Source organism: Tenrec ecaudatus, chromosome 8 (genome assembly GCF_050624435.1).
Source record: "Tenrec ecaudatus isolate mTenEca1 chromosome 8, mTenEca1.hap1, whole genome shotgun sequence".
In the NCBI taxonomy this organism is placed as follows: Eukaryota; Metazoa; Chordata; class Mammalia; order Afrosoricida; family Tenrecidae; genus Tenrec; species Tenrec ecaudatus.
Window position 1 is genome coordinate 73,371,420 of NC_134537.1, and position 17,828 is coordinate 73,389,247.

At 36.3% G+C, this 17,828-nt stretch overlaps 1 protein-coding gene across 1 annotated transcript in view; it reads right to left on the reverse strand.

The window, feature by feature from the left end:
- The window catches only part of CSMD1 (CUB and Sushi multiple domains 1), a 1,770,408-nt gene that overhangs the window by 102,520 nt on the left and 1,650,060 nt on the right, over positions 1-17,828 (reverse strand). The window contains exons 51-52 of the mRNA XM_075557189.1: positions 10,112-10,306; positions 3,730-3,903 (exon numbers count right to left, since the gene is read on the reverse strand). Coding sequence (XP_075413304.1) covers positions 3,730-3,903; positions 10,112-10,306 — 369 coding nt within the window. The remainder of the gene's footprint in view (positions 1-3,729; positions 3,904-10,111; positions 10,307-17,828) is intronic.

Here is a 17,828-nt window from a genome sequence, read left to right on the forward strand (position 1 = left end):
GCCAAAGAACCAGAGGCCAAAGCAAGAAGACCACGAGACACAGCAGAGGCTCCACTCCGTGATCGGGGATTGTGAAGCAGAGCATTAGATGAGCTTCCTGGCCCACAGCAGCAGAAATGAAGGGACCACATGGCTGAGAGGCTGAGGACCAGAGAAAGACTTGGCTTCTGGCTGACGAGAGGTGCGGTTGAAATCCAAGGACTATCAATGATTTGATGACCCTGACTTGTGGGAACCTGTTAAGTCCCTTAAGAAACCCTTTTACTTGTAAGATATTTTTTATGAGTTTTTTGAGGCTATTGATGAATTATCCAACCCAGAGTAGATGTCTAGTGGCATGGGAGGAAAGGTTCAGTTAAGAATAGCTAAAGAAGAATGGAGCACGGTGGTGCATCGGACCCTGGCTTTGGAAGCCAGAGGAGGTAAGATATGCCACCACCACTACTCACCCCCAAACTCCAATGCCTTCACTACAACTATGCCGTCTACTCACCAGCAATCTATAATCTCTGTTATAACCATGAATATATATGCTAACTTCATGTTATTTATGTGGACTTTTTAACCTTTTCTTTACTTATTGATTTGTATGTGTATAAGAATTTGTGTCAATTATATAGAATCTTTTATAAATGTTATCTTTCCTGTGCCCCCACCAATTTTATTCTTTCATATGTTCTAAACCAAAAATTTTCCATTACAATGCTTTATACATGATAATCTGAGCACTTTTATCATTTATTATTTTCAATTTTTTTCTGATTAAATGGATTCAATTTTGAATGAATCCCAAAGCCTCTAACATTTATTCCATCCTATAAAAGCCTTATTTGGGGTGTTTTTGCCCAACACTCTATTAAGATAGGCATATCATTATTAGTCCAATGAAGTTCCAATCTTCCGTTGGGAAAAAAACCCCACAAAAAGTTATTGTTGCTTGGTGTCCTTTAATCAGAATGAAGTTGAAATCTGCTCAGAATTACATTATCAATTGCATTGGGTCATGTTGACAGTTTCACACTGTTAATTCTTCCTATCCATTCTGTTGTTATTGTTTGTGCCATTGAGTCGACTGACTCACAGTCACCCAATATGTCCCACCTAAAAATTCACTGTCTGGTCCTGCACCATCCTCACAATTTTTCTTATGTTTGAGGCCGTTCTTGTGGCCACTGAGTTAACCCATCAATTTGCGGGTCTTCTTCTGTCTCCCTGCCTTTCACTGTACCAGGAAGGCTGTCCTTTCCCAGGGACTAGTCTCTCCTCAGCGTGACGAAGGGCCATGGGAGACAATTTCACTGTTCCAGCTTCTCAGGAGCATGCTGGCTATATTTGCCCAGGAGACTTGTTTCGTGTTCTGGCAGTTGCTGGTACTTTCCATTTTCTTCAACACTTCCATAGTGAAAATAATTTTTCCTCAGTTTTCCTTATTCAGTGTCCAGCTTCTTAATACATATGAAACAATTTAAAATACTATATCTTGAGAGCCAAGGACTTGAGTCCTTAAGTGAACTCTTCGCTCTTGAACATGTTGAAGAGTTCTTCTGAAATAGATCTTCCCGGTGCAACACACCATCTCACTGCTTGCCTGCTGCTTCCACGAGTGTGGCTTCTGGGCCCGAAGAACACAGATCCTTGTAAGGCTGAATATTTCCTCCTTTCATTATCATGCTTCTTCTGGTCAATTCCAAGGCTTTTTTCAAAGTTCTTTACATTGAGTTCTAATTAATCTTGAAACCTGCAGTCTTTGAATTTCATCAGCAAGTACTTCAAGTGTTCCTAGTCTTCATCAAGCAAAGTTGTCTCACCTGCACATTGCAGGCTGTTGATGAGCGTTCCGTGTATCTCGATGCTCAGACTCCGTATTTAGTGCAGCTTCTTAGACTGCTCAGCACACAGATTGAATCAGGATGGTGACAGGAAACAACCCAGATGCCCCCCTTTCCTTTTCTACTTTAAGCCACATAACATTTCCTTGTTCTGTTGAAATGACTGCCTCTAGGTTTGTGTACAGGTGCCGCATGAGCATAAGGAAATACTCGGAGTTCCCATTGTTTTCAACGTTAACCCGAGTTTATGATGACCTATGATGATGTCACGCACCTGTGCAGAGTCAGTAGTACACACGCAAGCAGCCGTCTGGCACTCTGCTTTCAGCCAAAACTTATCTGACCTCAGCAATAATACCCTTCTGCTGCTTTCTCTTCTGAATCCAACTTGAAATTCTGGCAACCTTACGTTGATGTATTGCTAAAATTATCTTCAGCAAACTTTTACTTGTGTGTGATATTAATGATAATTACTACATCCTGCTGGGTCAATTTTCTGTAAAATGGGCAGAAATGTCTTTCACAAAATGGGCAAAGGTTGGTAGGGACAAATAAGATACCTATGGGTTCTTTTACCACAAACGAGGTACAGGTCCTTTGAGAACAAGAGAGTCATGCTCACTTTTAACGTAATAGCTCTATAACCTTGAAGCACTCCTTGAACTTTCTGAAGCTTCAAAACTGCTTTCCTACATCCCACAGTCACTGTCCGTATAGATTAACCAAGCTACTACGTGGGTTATGTTTAGAAGCAGTAAATCAGTAGTCATTTACAACTTATTAATTTCCATATACAATTAATATTGAGCAAATACATCTCTTGGACCACCAGAATCCATGCTGTGAACCAACTAATATTGACATTGACAGAGAAGACGTCTTTCAAATCATAGCTTCCTTAAGGCCCAGGGAGCTCAGTAATCAGGCTAACTTTTAAAAACAGGAAAAGATATTTAAGAAATCGTGGCAGCATTAATGATCCTAGACCTGAAATGCTTGCTATATATAAAAAATTTTTAAATGCACTGAAGTATATTGTGTCTATACCAACACTTACATATGTGGAAGCATTTAAGCTTAGTTCATATAAAGGTTATAGGGATTGAAAGTAAGTGGAGTAATTTGGAATCGCATTCTTCTGCTGTTCCATTCTGCCAGAGTTATCACTCTACTTTCTTTCCCTCTTGCAGATCTCCTGAGTAAAATGAGGAGGAGATTCTCACTGCTGTCATTTGTGAAGTTATCTTAGCCTACAGATTTATAAAATTATAACTTTGATTTCCATTGAGGGATTACAAAATGATTGAACCTGACAGAAAGAGTTGGGCAAAATGAAAGGCGATTCCTTTATTTTATAGTTACTTGACAATCTGAGAGAGGACTATTTATGAATGTCTTAATATACTTGCTCAATTTTACACATTTATTGAGAACATTTATAAATGGAAATATAATTTTTACTCAATATGTATTTTTAATTTTTGAAAAGAAAAAAATTAATCTGTGGGGAAAACCAAATTACTACAGACATATTCAATTTTAATTAATTCATTATGATCTCATTGGCTTATATTAATTTAACCATCATTTACTAAAATCATATTTAAAATTTTTTAAATGGTTATAAATATTAATACTAATTGCACACTTTATTTTTTTGCATCTACTGAGTTATAACCTTATCCCTCTATCAAATAGGTTTTTGGTCACTTATGGCAATAGAGAACTTTAATTTATTTATCAAATAAAAATCCCTTAGGAAATCAAAGTGAAAGTTGTATTGTAACATGTAGTATTTAAAGTTCAGATAGAATTTATACCAAGAAGTCTCATGTTTTGCACAGCCATCATAAAGTTTTAAGGCCCGTTTTAATTAAATTAATGTCAGATAATAATTTACCGAGACACCGTGTTTCAGTACCACTCCAGAGTCCATTTGCTAAACATTCTCTGACATGAGAGCCAACAAGCGTGTAGCCCGTGTTACATGTGAAGATGGCCGTGGCTCCGTACACTGTCAGGGTTCCAATCTTGTTACCGTTCGGGGGGAAAGACAGGCTCCCACACGAAATGACTGAAAAGAAAAAAAAATAATAAAATGAATGTTGTTTCAGGTCGGCAGATAGTTGTTTTTGTGCTTAAAAATAACACAATTTTATTGAAAATTTGTGTTCAAGAATGTGGAACAGGCATGGCTGCTTACAGCTTGAAAGACTCTTCATCAGGAAGCTTAGGTTTCCTTCTTTCATGTCCTAGAAGTTAAGACTTAGAAGTTTTCAGTGGATAAAAATGTAACAGATCCCTTCAGTGGCCATTACTTTTCATCTGTGCTTAAATATATAGACGTATCATACTTACACATAACTGGGTGGCTGCCTACTTTCCTATCAACCAAAGGAAGTCTGGTGGTTAGTGCAAAGCACTAGGACCATAGTAGTGATCAAAACTGTGAATTGTCTTTTCAGAAGTTGATCAGCTCATATCAAGAAGTGGGACCAAAAATGGTACTCCATTTTGTCTACACTAATAATTATAAAACACGTTGGCATAATGCATTCCACAAAACTCAGTAGATGGGACTAGACATTTCTGAACCCTGGGGAGAAAAAACAAACAAACCAAAGGAAAAACCACTAATACAGATTTTAGTATTTTTACACAGGGTGACGATATGCCCCAAGGTTACAGTTATACCAGGATAATTATTAATTCACCCAATATTGTTGTTAAATATTTATTCACAAAGGGCTATAATCTGAAATAGAAATTGTCACGCTCTTATAGATATTTATCACATCCTTCAAACCTCTGCATAAGAAATCCATACATCACCGAGCACAGAAAAAAACCATAGCATTTTAGAAGAGGGTGAAATCACGTCCTCCCGGCCAGCAGCTCATCATGTGCTTTCAACAGATGAAGCGTAAGCAAGTTTTCTTGAGAGGATCATAAACGTGCTTTTAGCGCTAAATGAGTTCTTATGTGTAAAATGCTTTGAGCAAAACTGGCAAGTAGCTAAAAATGACTAAACCTTTATTAATATTAAAGGGATAGAAGGCAGTAAAACACAGTGATTAAGCACACAGATTATGGCCTCCAGCTACCCCAGTTCCATCCTGGTTCTGCCAGTTACTAGCTGGGTGAGAGTGAGCAAGTTCCTAAAATACTCTCCATGTTTGTTGGTTCATCTTTTATGGACTGATAATAGGACAGAGTTGTGACATAGGCTGCAGTGAGCCTCAATGAGATTATGAGTAGGAAGTGTTAAACAGTGCGTTATACGTAATCAGAGTTTCGTTAACATTAACTAATATTGAAGTAATAGCTCAGCCTCTAATTAGTGAACTGAATCAATAGTGATGAAATATTTACTAATAAATCCAGTGAAGAAAAATTGCAAGAGAGATTTAGAAGAGCTCTTTGAATTAAGCTAATTCTATCAGAGAACAATGGGAGCTTTGCAGGCACAGTGTTTACAAGTTGGGCTGCTAAACGGAAGTTTGGCAGTTCGAAACCAACAACCCCTCTGGTGGGAGAAAGATGAGGCTTTCTATTCCTTTCAATAGGTATGATCTCAGAAACTCACATGGGCAATTCTACCGAGGCCTAAAGGACTGCTGAGTCACTATTGACGGGATGGCCATGAGTTGGGGTTTTTGTTGTGTTTTTTTTATCACATAGGGAATAAATCAGGTTCTATTCCAAATGGACAGAATACATGTGTTCTATTTAGGATTGCTCCAAAGTTTTCCAATTCACCCGTAGAGTATGTCATGATTAAAATGCTCTGAGTGTTCAGAAAGCCTCTATAATCCATTAGTTTCTGGAAGTTCTAGACTATTATGGGCCACATAGTATACATTTAGCAATATTGCAAATGTGTTTGCTGTACCAAATGTCAATGAATTCAAATAGGATTTAGATTTTTACAATTTGTTATGAACTTTTCATTAAACCTTTTCCCAAACATAGTATGAACTTCACCTTGAACTGTGATATTTAAAGATCCATTTGTAGCCATTTAAGATAATTGGATATTGTTTGGAAACTTCAGTGCTAGTCGGAAATGTGCTAAATAGAAATGCTCTCTCTGAGCACATATTCCTTACCCACCTTAATGGCACACTAGCCAAAAAAAGCTCACTTGGTTTTTGCATCCATTTCTATTCTTTTAGTCTCTGTTAAAAATATCCTGGTGACAAACCTATTTTAAATGCGTCCTGTAATAAGGTTTACTAGATTGTAAGGAAGAACTAATGGAGCAAAATTTCAGTTTTTCGGCAGCTGGAAAATGAGATTTCAATCCTAGCGTTTCCTTTGGCAGCAAACCCAGTGCATTAGTGAAGGTAGCAGCACTAATTTGGAAAAGCCAGCCTAATTGAAAGGGAGAACCCCGCACAGCTGAAAGTAACCTTTGTTTAAAATCAAAGAGGAAGCCTTATTTTCATGTTCTTATCGCTTCTCAAGCTTTCAAACGGAATTCTTTAATTTCCTTTTTATCATGCTACTAGAAGTGGATTCAAACACACTTGGAAGTATTTCCTTTGAACTCTTGGAGACTGGGTGGCACCCAGTACATTTCTCTGCACAGCGCGGATGCTCAATCGATGGTGTCCAGAATGCTTCCTTCTCTGGGCTTCTTACTATGTTGCTGACAATAGTATATTTTTTCATTATTAAGGTGGGTTAAAAGGCATTTCTCTTTTTCCCAGAGTGAAACTTCTTGTCTCTTTTCTTACTTATATTTATGCTGAATTCCTTTAGCTAAAAATCAGTCATACTGTGACTTGTTTCTCAAATCTGCAGGTTCATCATCCATGTGAGGAAGAGAGAGATTATTGTGTAATTGTGGTAAATAAATATAACTTTGAGAGTAGGTTCTTTTAAATGGGTTCTATCTAGAAAAAACAAAACAAGACAAAAACCAACCCCAAACCTAATGAGCTTGCAGACTGAATGAAGAGGATGAGAAAGCACTAAAGAGCATTTTGTATGACATGCACATAAAGGAACAGGAGCGCCTAGAAGGGACATCTGCTGCCTCAGAAGATTGACATTGTTTAGCGAGTTGTGTGAAGGCATGTACTATAGCACAGAGCCACCCTGCTTGTCAGTGAGTCAATTCTGACTCACAGTGACCCTACAGGGCAGGGTAGAACTGCCCCTGTGGGTTTCTGAGAAAGCCACTCTTTCTGGGAGCAGAAAACCTCGTCCTTCTTCTGCAGGGGGGCTGGTGGCTTCAAACTGCTCACCTTGGGGTTAGCAGCCCAATGAGTAGCAACCAAGAGCTCCTTGGCCAGAGGCTGGAGTTGCTTTCTTAGGCCCAGTGGGATCCAGCCAAGGTCTTTGAATGTAAGCTAAGGGGGTCAGGATTCAGTTCAAAAGGAAAACCTCCAGTGAGTAAGCACGACTAATTATGAAATCAGATGCCCCATCAAGATTTGTGTAAATATTTGCTGAGAATATGAGCCTGTGAACAAGGTCATTTGAAGGAAAAAACATAGGCCATCACATCACACACACATATACTTACATATATTTCATACATGTGTATATATATTTACATATATATATGTGAAATTCTAGACTCTTGTTATACCAGTCATCTAGAGGATGAAACACTTGAAGATTTTATTGATCTAGACCCAATAAAATGAGACACTGACTGTGTTTCTTCTTTGTTGCTCATAAAGTTAATGCTAAGGGGCAAATTATGATTGCAAAATGATTTTGTTTAAATTCATGCCAGAAACTAAATTGCAGTTTAACTTCCTATGATTTAGTATACAATTAGATAAAAAGTTTAAAAAAAGAGACTATTATGAAGATCTATAGTAAGTGTGCATTGACAAGGTAGGGAATATGAGAAATAAATACAATACAATGTATAACTTGAAATAATGTATTATAGGCAAAAATAACTAATACAACTTGTGTGTATACATATATAAGAGGCTGTTGACACTCTCAGACGCTAGAAGATGCAGTTCTATTTTGTCATATAAGGTTGCTGAGTCGGAATTAATTTAGTGGCTGGGGATTTTACAACTTGTGGTGCACCACTGAGTCAATTCTGATGAATAGTGACCAAAGGACGGAGTAAAATGGCCCCGTTGGGTTTCCTAGGCTGATATTCTTAAAGGAGCAAATCCATAGATTCTTTTCTCTATTGAGATGTTGTTGGGTTCAAGCTCCCTGGAAGCTTTCCGCTAACAGCCCAATCCTTTACCACTTGTGCAACACTGTTCCTGGTCTATGACTTAAGAGTCTAATGTTATTTTCACATTACTTTGAGTGAAGGGTGAATTTGCAAATGTATTTACTGATTCTCATCATAAAAATTCTGTTACTTGGTGGTGACTTTTGGGAAAGGAGGGATGTACATCCTGAGGTGCGAAAGATATGCCTTAAATAATAGTAATAATTCTGACTTACATGGAGCTAAAGATGGTTGCAAAATTACATATATATAATTCGATAGAATTTCACAATAAATTTAATTAAATGTTAGTTCAGTATTATTGTATTTATATAAATATATATATATATATCACACCAGTTTTCAAAAAGAAAGTGTGAAAGAATTATATTATTTGGGACAAAAATTCCAATGATTGTCCTGTATGTATATTTAGTACCTTTCATTGTTTTGATTATAAATGGTGTGAATGTCCTTTATTATCTAAGATAATACATTTCTTAAATCCTGTACTTTGTGGTATGCTTATGGAGATATTATTCTCCAAATGTGGTCAAGGAACCCCTTGGAGCCCCTGATAATGCCCTAAGTAGGGTAAGTAGCAAAAAAAAAACCAGAGATATTGCCTCACATATACACAGAGGAAATTTTTATTTTTTATTAAAATAGTTATGTTAAAATATAATACCTTTTCTACTACTATAAAATAAATTAATAGGAATTTAAATGGATTAATAAGTAAAGTTTAAAAATTCTTGCCTTTTCTTTAGACAAGGTAAAATGAAGGGTTTCTTTGAGATCCTGTGGTAGATAGAACCCTACAATGGCATCAAGATGACTCTGCCTAATATGTACACCATAGAAAGTCCTCCTGAGAAGAGGGGACTTTCATGAAGTCACCAAGCTGCTGGCTTTGGATTCTTTAAAAAATACCTGACCTAAGTTCCAGTTCTATTTAAACTGACCTCCCTCCAACCCCATCCCCAAAATGCAAATGAAAAGAAAATGTTGATGGGAAACCCAGAGTCAGAAATAGCAAACACCAAACGCTTCTAATGCTTCTCAACTTTAACTTGGTTTAGCTAATGAATCTCTGAATCACAAAGCTGATCCTTGCGTGGGAGAATGATTGTGTTTAACCATGGTGAAGGGGGGCATTTACTACATAAGATAGAATAACTGTAAATGCAGGCTGTATCACCCCCATCGAGACTCAGTTCAGGGTAATGGGGGAACGATTCTTGACTCCTTGGCAAATGAGCTTCGATTGGGACTGTCTCTGCTGAGCGGCAGTGCATGTCACAGAGTATGAAAAACGACATCCGTGGGGAAAGTGGTCCTTCTGACCATGTCTCTTGTTGCTCCTGGTAAGTCGCTTCTGGTACAAGTTTAATCGACATTTCTTTTATTAAGCAGTGAATGCAATGATTACCAAAGCCAGCCAAGCACTAACTCTTCCTGCTTTCCCTTTTGGTGACTCTCACACAGCTGTGTGTTTTATCAGGTTACACTGGTTTAATTACTTGGTTCTGTCCATGAAAAATAATCAACTAAGATTATATATCAAATATTTCTGAATCAAATAGTGCTTTTAACAATACCATTATTGTTTTATTTTTTCTACTTATCTTTAGTATGAAGTTCACTCAAAGGTTTAACTACTTGTCTTCTGTCTAGGAGGATCATAATCCCCTTTTCTAGGCAGTCTATGAGAACACAATATCATCAGCATAAATATTATTTCCCCAAATCCTAGTCAGAACTTTTCAATATCAGTGAAGAAATAAGACATGTATTTTAAAATATATTTGACTATATTGTTTTATCCAATTTGAGATTGGATCATTTAAGTTTTACAAGAGTATTATTAATTTGGAAAAGCCTCATTTACAATCTACTCAAATAATCATATATTTAAATATCATATAAAATGCATATCTTTTACTATATTTAAAGTGAATTCCATTAGACTTTATTTTAAATCTTTAAGAATATGATAAATTATCATACTTTACATTTGAGGGACAAGTGATACCAGTAATTGGAAGACCTATCAAGTACAGAAAATACCTCTATGACTTACCCATGCAACTTGGCCTCTCCTCTCCTATGCTCCATGTTCCATTGGCTTGGCACTGAATGAGCCTTCTCCCCTCTAAATAATAACCAGGACTACAGCTCAGCACGACTTGAGCTCCATATTCATTTAAGGATCCCGAAACCAGTCTCCAGATGACATGTTCAGAAAGCTGTGCTTCAATACTAGTGCACGTGACCGCTAGAGAAGAAGAAACACACTTTTAACATCATCATTTTTTTCCCTCAAAGGCTCAAACCAAGCTTGATTTTCAAGGCAAGGGCCTGCTGTGTGACACTGATCTTGTTAAGCATACAATACCAGATTTCCTCTCCTGTCTAAACATACATATGCACTATATATTGCATATTTTTTAGATATTTCTCTGCTTAAGAAGCAACAAAGGAATGATCACATATGTACATTTCACTAATAGTCCCCTGACAGGTACAACAGAATTCTCAGAATCAAATTGAGAATTACAGAGGCAAAATCTTATAGTTATGCAAATTATGTAGGAGCTATGAAATCCTTTGTCAGATAAATGAAATTATGCTTATAAAGACTTTATATGCAATTTGTCCTAATATCTTCTGATAAACCAGGAACACTATAATTGTAAAAATTGTTTTACACTAATATTCAGCAAATTAGATCCCTACTTCCATTACTTTCAATATAAAACACTCATATACTACTGTATTATACTTTGCATATTATTGCATCTATAAACACAAATATATAGACTATATTAATAGCTTTCAGAAATTTTTTAAAACATTTCTTAAATGAGTTAATTTTAACAATTCTTAAATGAGTTCATGTATTTGTGTTCTTAGGGGACACTTAAATTCCAAACTCACTGCCATGGTGTTGACTAGGAACCACAGTGAGCTTACAGGACAGGGTAGATCTGTTCCCTGTGGGCATCCAAGAGTGCATTGCTTTACTTCTTCCCGTGGAGCAAGCCAGTGGTTTCAAACTGTGAAACCCAGTGTACAACCCACTTCACCACCTGGGCTCTTAGGGAAGAGGTCTAGAATATTGTTTTTGTGTGCTATGGATCTGGTTTTAACGCACGACCATCCTAATAGGACAGCACAGAACTGCTCCATCAAGTTTCCTAGATTCTACTTTTCCCTTGAGCAGAGTGTCAGATATTTTCTCCTGCAAAGCTACTGGCAGTTAGCATAGACTTCCAGGTTTGCAGGAGAGTAGCGCACTCAAGCACTGAGAGACCAAGCATCCTTTTAACTTAGAGTAGCTACAATATTAACAACAAAATTGAAATCTTAAAAAAAAAATTGAAGGGATAATGTAGCTCCCTAAAAAGCAGTATTAACTACTGACTAGCAATAGCGCTAAATGTAGTAGCCAAAGTAGTTAAGAGTAAAATATAAGTAGGTACACTCCAAGGATTTCATAAATATGCTGAAAATACACAGTATTCTGTATGTATACACACACATCTACATTCTCAGAAGTGAAATAAGATTTAAAGTAAAACCAGTCTCATTACTTAAAATCCATTATCATCAGCAACTTTCAGAAATTGAACAAATTAATTAATCTATTGAGTCTGAAATAATTACATAGCATCCTTTCATATTTTTAATATATTCAGTGCAATTACTTCAGATGTAACTACTTCATACTTTGGATATAGGCATCCAAAATATTATGAAGATCTCATAATCTTCTCTCAATAATTTATTGGCCTAATAAATAAATTGGGAAAATAGGTCCTTTTGGTGTTATACCTACAAAAACAGCAAGATTTAAAATGTTAAAGAAAATTGCTAATTTAAAATTAATATTTATATCTATTTTCATAACTATTTAAGATTAAAAATAATTAAAATTCATTTGAATAACAGTGCTTTATTTGTTGATATAAATTAAATTATTCCCAAAGCAACTGTATCCTTGTAAGATCATTTAGGATTTTCATTTCTGATATTAGCACATAGCCTTTCAACTAATAGACCCATAATTAGATTTAATACATAATGAATTTTCAAATATAACTCACTTATTTAAAGCAAAAAGAGGTTTCATAATTAACATGATTGTTTTTGATCATAGGAGAATCTTTTCTAAATTCTTTCTGCCAAAAAAATTCCATGTTGGCTTGCTTGATGTTATTAGATATCTTCTTTGAGTTCATTACCATCTACAGAAGCCCTTGTGGTACTCTCAGGTGAGCATTGAACTATTCATTGCAAGGTTGCAAGGTTGACTGTTCAAACTCATTAGCTTCTCTTCAGGAGAAAAATGAGCATCGTAAACTCTGCTCTCTTCTCATAAAGACTTACAACCTTGGAAACTCTCTCTAGGTCGCTGTGAGTGGGGATCGACTTAACAGCAGTGGGTTGGTTTGGTTGGAAAATAATCTGCAGCAATGATTTCTAAATCATCCACAATTATTTCTGGCTTCATGAAAATGTCCGTTAGTTTGCCTTGTATCTGTCCTATTTTAGGATAATTGCATCTCTTTCCAACTGCTGGGCTACAGTTTCTTTTATTGTAAACACTGTAGGTTTTCACAACTTTCCTTGAATATAGCACTTGAATTAAAATAGGCAATAAGTGTCTCTATTTATAACTATTTGTGTGCATGTGTGTGTGAGTTGAAAAATAATATTCTATGTGTTATGACAATGAAAAATCAGGAAAAAAGCCAAGGAACGAAAAGCAGATGTATGGGAACTGATAATGAAATTGTGAACTTGAATAAATATTGTATTTTAAAGTCCATCTAGTCCTTTTTTCCTGAAGGAAGTGCTGTTCTAAAAAAGTGTATCAATTTTTAATGTAAAAAGATGTTGTGAGACAGAAGATGCATGAAAGTTGAGTGTTTGCATATTCTATGATATTCTTTGGATAGTAAAATCCTAAGTAGTATAAACCAAGAATATATGAGATCATTATCAAACAATATGGAACAGATCCAGTGGTTATAAGTTTTAGCTGAGTGCATGTATATTCAAATAATGTAAACAGTGCATATAAAATAATTCACTAATAAAATAATTCCCCTTATTATCTTAGCCAATGGAATAATGTAGCCATAATTCTTTAACAAAACTGTAAACCTTAGAAGAAAACAAAAGTTAAAATAGAATATTTTGCAATCCTTGAATTCCTTTCTCTCAATCATGGTGCTGGTGAAGAATATTGAAAGTACCATGGACTGCCAAAAAAAAATACAGAAAATGTGCATCCAGAAGGTTCCTTAGAAATGAGGATGGGAGACTGTGTCTCTCAAGAGAGGTATCTTGCTGGGTAACGTTGAGGGGCAGCACAAAAGACACAGACAGTCAACAGGATCTCAAGCACAAGGGCAAGGAAGGGGAGAGTGTGCTCTTTACCCTTTGCCTCGCCGCAATGTCTGTGGGCTGCAATAAAGCAGAGACCAACAAACTGTCCCTTCCTTAACTGCCCCGACACCACCTTTGTCAACGAAATCAGTGACTCTTACTTCAACGCTCTACTCTGTATCCTCGACCATATGACTTTAATTCTTTGATGGCTCTAGCATTATTCAAACTAACTACACAATGTTTTAAGAAAATTCACATTGCAGGAGAGGAAGTCCCTTTTCATACAGTAGCTTGACAGTGATGGGGACGAGAACTCTCTTGCTCTACTCTGCCTGGGCAGATCAATTTAGGGAAAATCAAATATGGGTGCTTTATATAGAGACATTGATTTTCTTCAAATCCTGCTTGCACACAGACACCTTGGAAATGATTTGTACCGCAAGGGGAATGCTACTTGAGCCCAGGTCTCTGCAAGCAAAGGAAGCATAGGATTCAGCATCTCACCTGCGATCACACACCTTCTACGGCCCTTCTCACCAGATGTTTGCTACTTACTAGATTAAAGAAGGCCCAGCACGTACAAACAGTGATCCCAAAATGTTGAGATCTGATTCCACAGAGATGCCTCAAAAGGAAAATCTGATTATTACAGCCAGGAGAATCCCCATAGAATTCCTTTCTACTAGGAAACACATGGTCTCCATGAGTCAGAATTGAGTTCGTGGCAGTTGATTCTGTGTGCTTATTGTTGGGGTTAGTTCTGACTCCAGCCCCCCTTGGTAAAAGAGGAGACCACCTCCTGCTCTCGCCCCACTCCTCCGTCCTTGTTGCGTCCACTGTACTTGTTTGTCGACTGTCCACTTCATCGAGCATGCTGTCCTTTTTCTAGAGACCTGTCTTTCTTGATTACCTGTCCAAAGTTCACTGACATGAAGTCTTGCTCTCCACTTCTCCAAAGCTCATGCTGGCTGAATTTCTTCCCAGATAAATTTGCTTATTTTCCTGGCGCTTTTAGTATTTTTAACCAACACAGTAATTCAAAGGCATCAGTCATTCTTCAGTCTTCCTTATTCGTTGTCTAATTTCTACATGCAAATGAGTTCAATGGAAGTATCATGGCTTAGATCAAGCACATCTTAATTCACAAAGTGACAGCTCTGTTCTTCAATACTTAAAAGAGGTCTTGGGCAGCCCATTTACCCAATGCAATAGGTTGCTTGAATTATTGACTGCTGTTTCCATGAGTGTTTGTTGTGCATCGACATAAAACTAATTCCTCCACAATTTCAATCTTTTCTCCATTTCTCATGATGCTGTCTATTGCTCCAGTTATAAGAACACTAAGAATGTGTATGTGTGGGTGTGTATGCATACATATGTGCATGTATCCAACTTCTTATATAGCATGATTGTGAAAAAAAAGAGTACAGTCTGCAGGTTCACAAAACTCTGAATTTAACCTTAAGACAAATGACTCAAAAAAAAAACAACAAACAAACAACGATTGGGATTCATATGATAAGGACTGATGTAGAGTTGTCCCTAGCAGGTCATATTGCATGTGCTTTACTCTCCCTCTTCTTTTACTTTTTATGTAGATACCAGTTTTTTAACAATTAGAGATATGCAGAGACAAACAACAGGCATTAGGAGTACTGAAAGAACCATCTTATCAGGAGGTGTTGTTAAAAGAGAGCAGTCCCTGGAAAAGGATTGTCTACTTGATAAAGTAGGGAGGCAGTAAAAAGAAGAAGACCATTTATGATACTGTGTGACACAGCAGCAGCAGCAATGGGATCAAACATAAGCACAGCTGTGAGGATGCAGCCAGGCTGATGTTTCCTTCTGCTGTGCATGGGGATACTGTGAGTCAGAACCGACTCTGGGTACCCAATATCAACATCAGACACAAAGGCTTTCTTCATTTAGACTGGAAAAAAGCTAACGCTTAAAGCAAGTAAAAATTTAAAGCATTTATTCAAAATTGTTTAAACTAAGCAGTTAAGCTTAAAACAGTGAATCTTTAGTCTTGTGATACAAATTTGTTTGTGTTTAATAATCATTATAATAATAAGATGCATGCAAATGTAAGAGGCTGCATATATTAATGCATAACAGGTTAGTGGGGTTATTTAGGAAAATTGTACTGCTTGTGTTTTATTACTAACTTTTAAAATCTCCCCACATTTCAATATAAGATAAATGTAATAAAGACATGAAAATTAAAGGTTATATGTGAAATATAGATCAATCTCAGATGAAAAGAGTAGAAATAAAAGTAAACATACAGCATTATGGGACATTTTCATTTCATGACATTATGTATAACTATGCATAATTATACATTTTAATTCATGGCATTACACATTGACTCATTCCCATATTATGATATAAGTAACAAATTAATAATCGAGTAAGGAAACAATGAGAAATATTTGGGCTGTAGACTACAGGAAAATAGAAACTAGAGTAAATTATGAGTAAAATATGGAAGAAGGCAGAGCATGCTGAGAGCATTAGGGAGAAAGGGAAGTGAGACTTCGGAAGTAATAGTTGGCTTGTTCATATTTTTCCTAGGGCTGTCCCTGCCAGTCAGAATCCAGTGGAACTAACATGTTTCTCCCAAAAGACTTCATCAAAAAAAAAAAAAGTTGAATTACATTCAGGAGGCAACATAAACTAGCTTTCCTTCCACTGTACTGACATTTTTAAAGAAAACACTTCATTCTTACTAACAAAAATAGCTTAGATGGGAATTCATTTGGGCTTTTTCTGTGTATGTGCCAGCATTTCTCATTTATCCAAAGTCAAGAGATTGCTACAGGACCACTGCTAGTCCTTTAGTGAAAGGACAAAAGGCCTTTTTCACCTTGTATACATAAGTTCACATTAAGTTTATTCTCATACCAACTCTGAGGCAGGATAAGCAAGTGGGCCCACTGTGACCCCAAATCAGACTAGAATCCCATCGCTCCTTCTATTGTCTTTCTCTGGCCCAGAAACTTTGCTTGCTTTCTCAGAAAAAAACTAAGAAAATTATATTTATTCTGTAAAATATTAAAAAGTGATACTGAATATGTATATGAGAATTAAATTAATTATGATGCAAACACACAAGAGTACAAATATCAAATGAATAATATAATTTCAAAAATAGCTTAGAAATTTTGCCAATATGAAAAAAGTAGGAAAAGAAATCTTTTTTTAAATACATTTTTATAGTTCAATTGATTTGATAATTTTAGATAAATAAAAGACCATGTCAAGTTAAATAAAACAATATATGTGTTCAAAAACATAAAGGTTTTTTAGCTGGTTTCTTAGAGTCCCACCAACGACTTTACCTTACCACGCCATTCATCAAAGTGACTAGACAGCAACTTAATTTTATACCTAAATGAAAAAAAATAGTTTGTCTACTTTTACATATATAATTTACATATATTTTGTATAAATTTTTTACTTTGGTTTTTATTGTTCAGAATAAACACAGCAAGAGAACAAACGCCAGTTCAACATGTTTCCCACATATAACTCAGTACCACTGATTACATCATTAAGTTGACCGGCCCGTCTCATTCTCCTTTTCCAGTCATTCCTCCTCTATTTCACACAAGCTCCTGCAGACCAACCAAATCCACGGCTGGTGAAGTGACCGTAACTCACAAGGTTCTGAGACAAGGAAGAACAGCTGGTATTTGAAGCAGCAACTAAGGCTCCATAACTTTGCTGTTCTTTAAATGTACAGTCCAATCTTTCAAGTGCTTTTGTCAAATTGATCCCAGATCAACAGCTCTTAAAAAGAGCATGATGCTCATGGCAAACATTATTTCTCATGAAGCCAAACTGTGAGTGTTTTCGAAAGATGCGGGGCTATGTGGGCTTGAGGAACACGGTTCACATTTGGTCTCTGCCACTGACTAATTGAAAGGTTTCCATCAGGTATTTAGCTTTCCTCCGTCCTCAGTGTCTTCTGCTACATGAAAATAAGAATTGTTTTATGAGATTATTTTGGGTATAAAAATGGGACTATTGGAAAAGAATGTACAGATGTGCTTTATACAATTGATGTATGTATGGATTGTGATAAGAGTTGTATGAGTCCCTAATAAAGTGTTTAAAAATGGGACTATAAAACAAAACATATGTAAATATATTATCTAAATTTGTCAGTGTTTTAGTGATTACAAAATGTTTTGTATTTTACTTGAAAACACTTGGCTTCAAATTTTACCTTGAGTGATTCTGATGTATTATAGATTCATTTAGCCAGTGGTGAAACAGGAAGGCTAACAGCTGTTTTGTGAAAGATATTCAGAGAGTGGCAGGGTAGCAACCATCAATTAAGCCCTTTAGCTTTCTCTCTCATAAATTACAAACCCTTATCATAAATCTTCTGT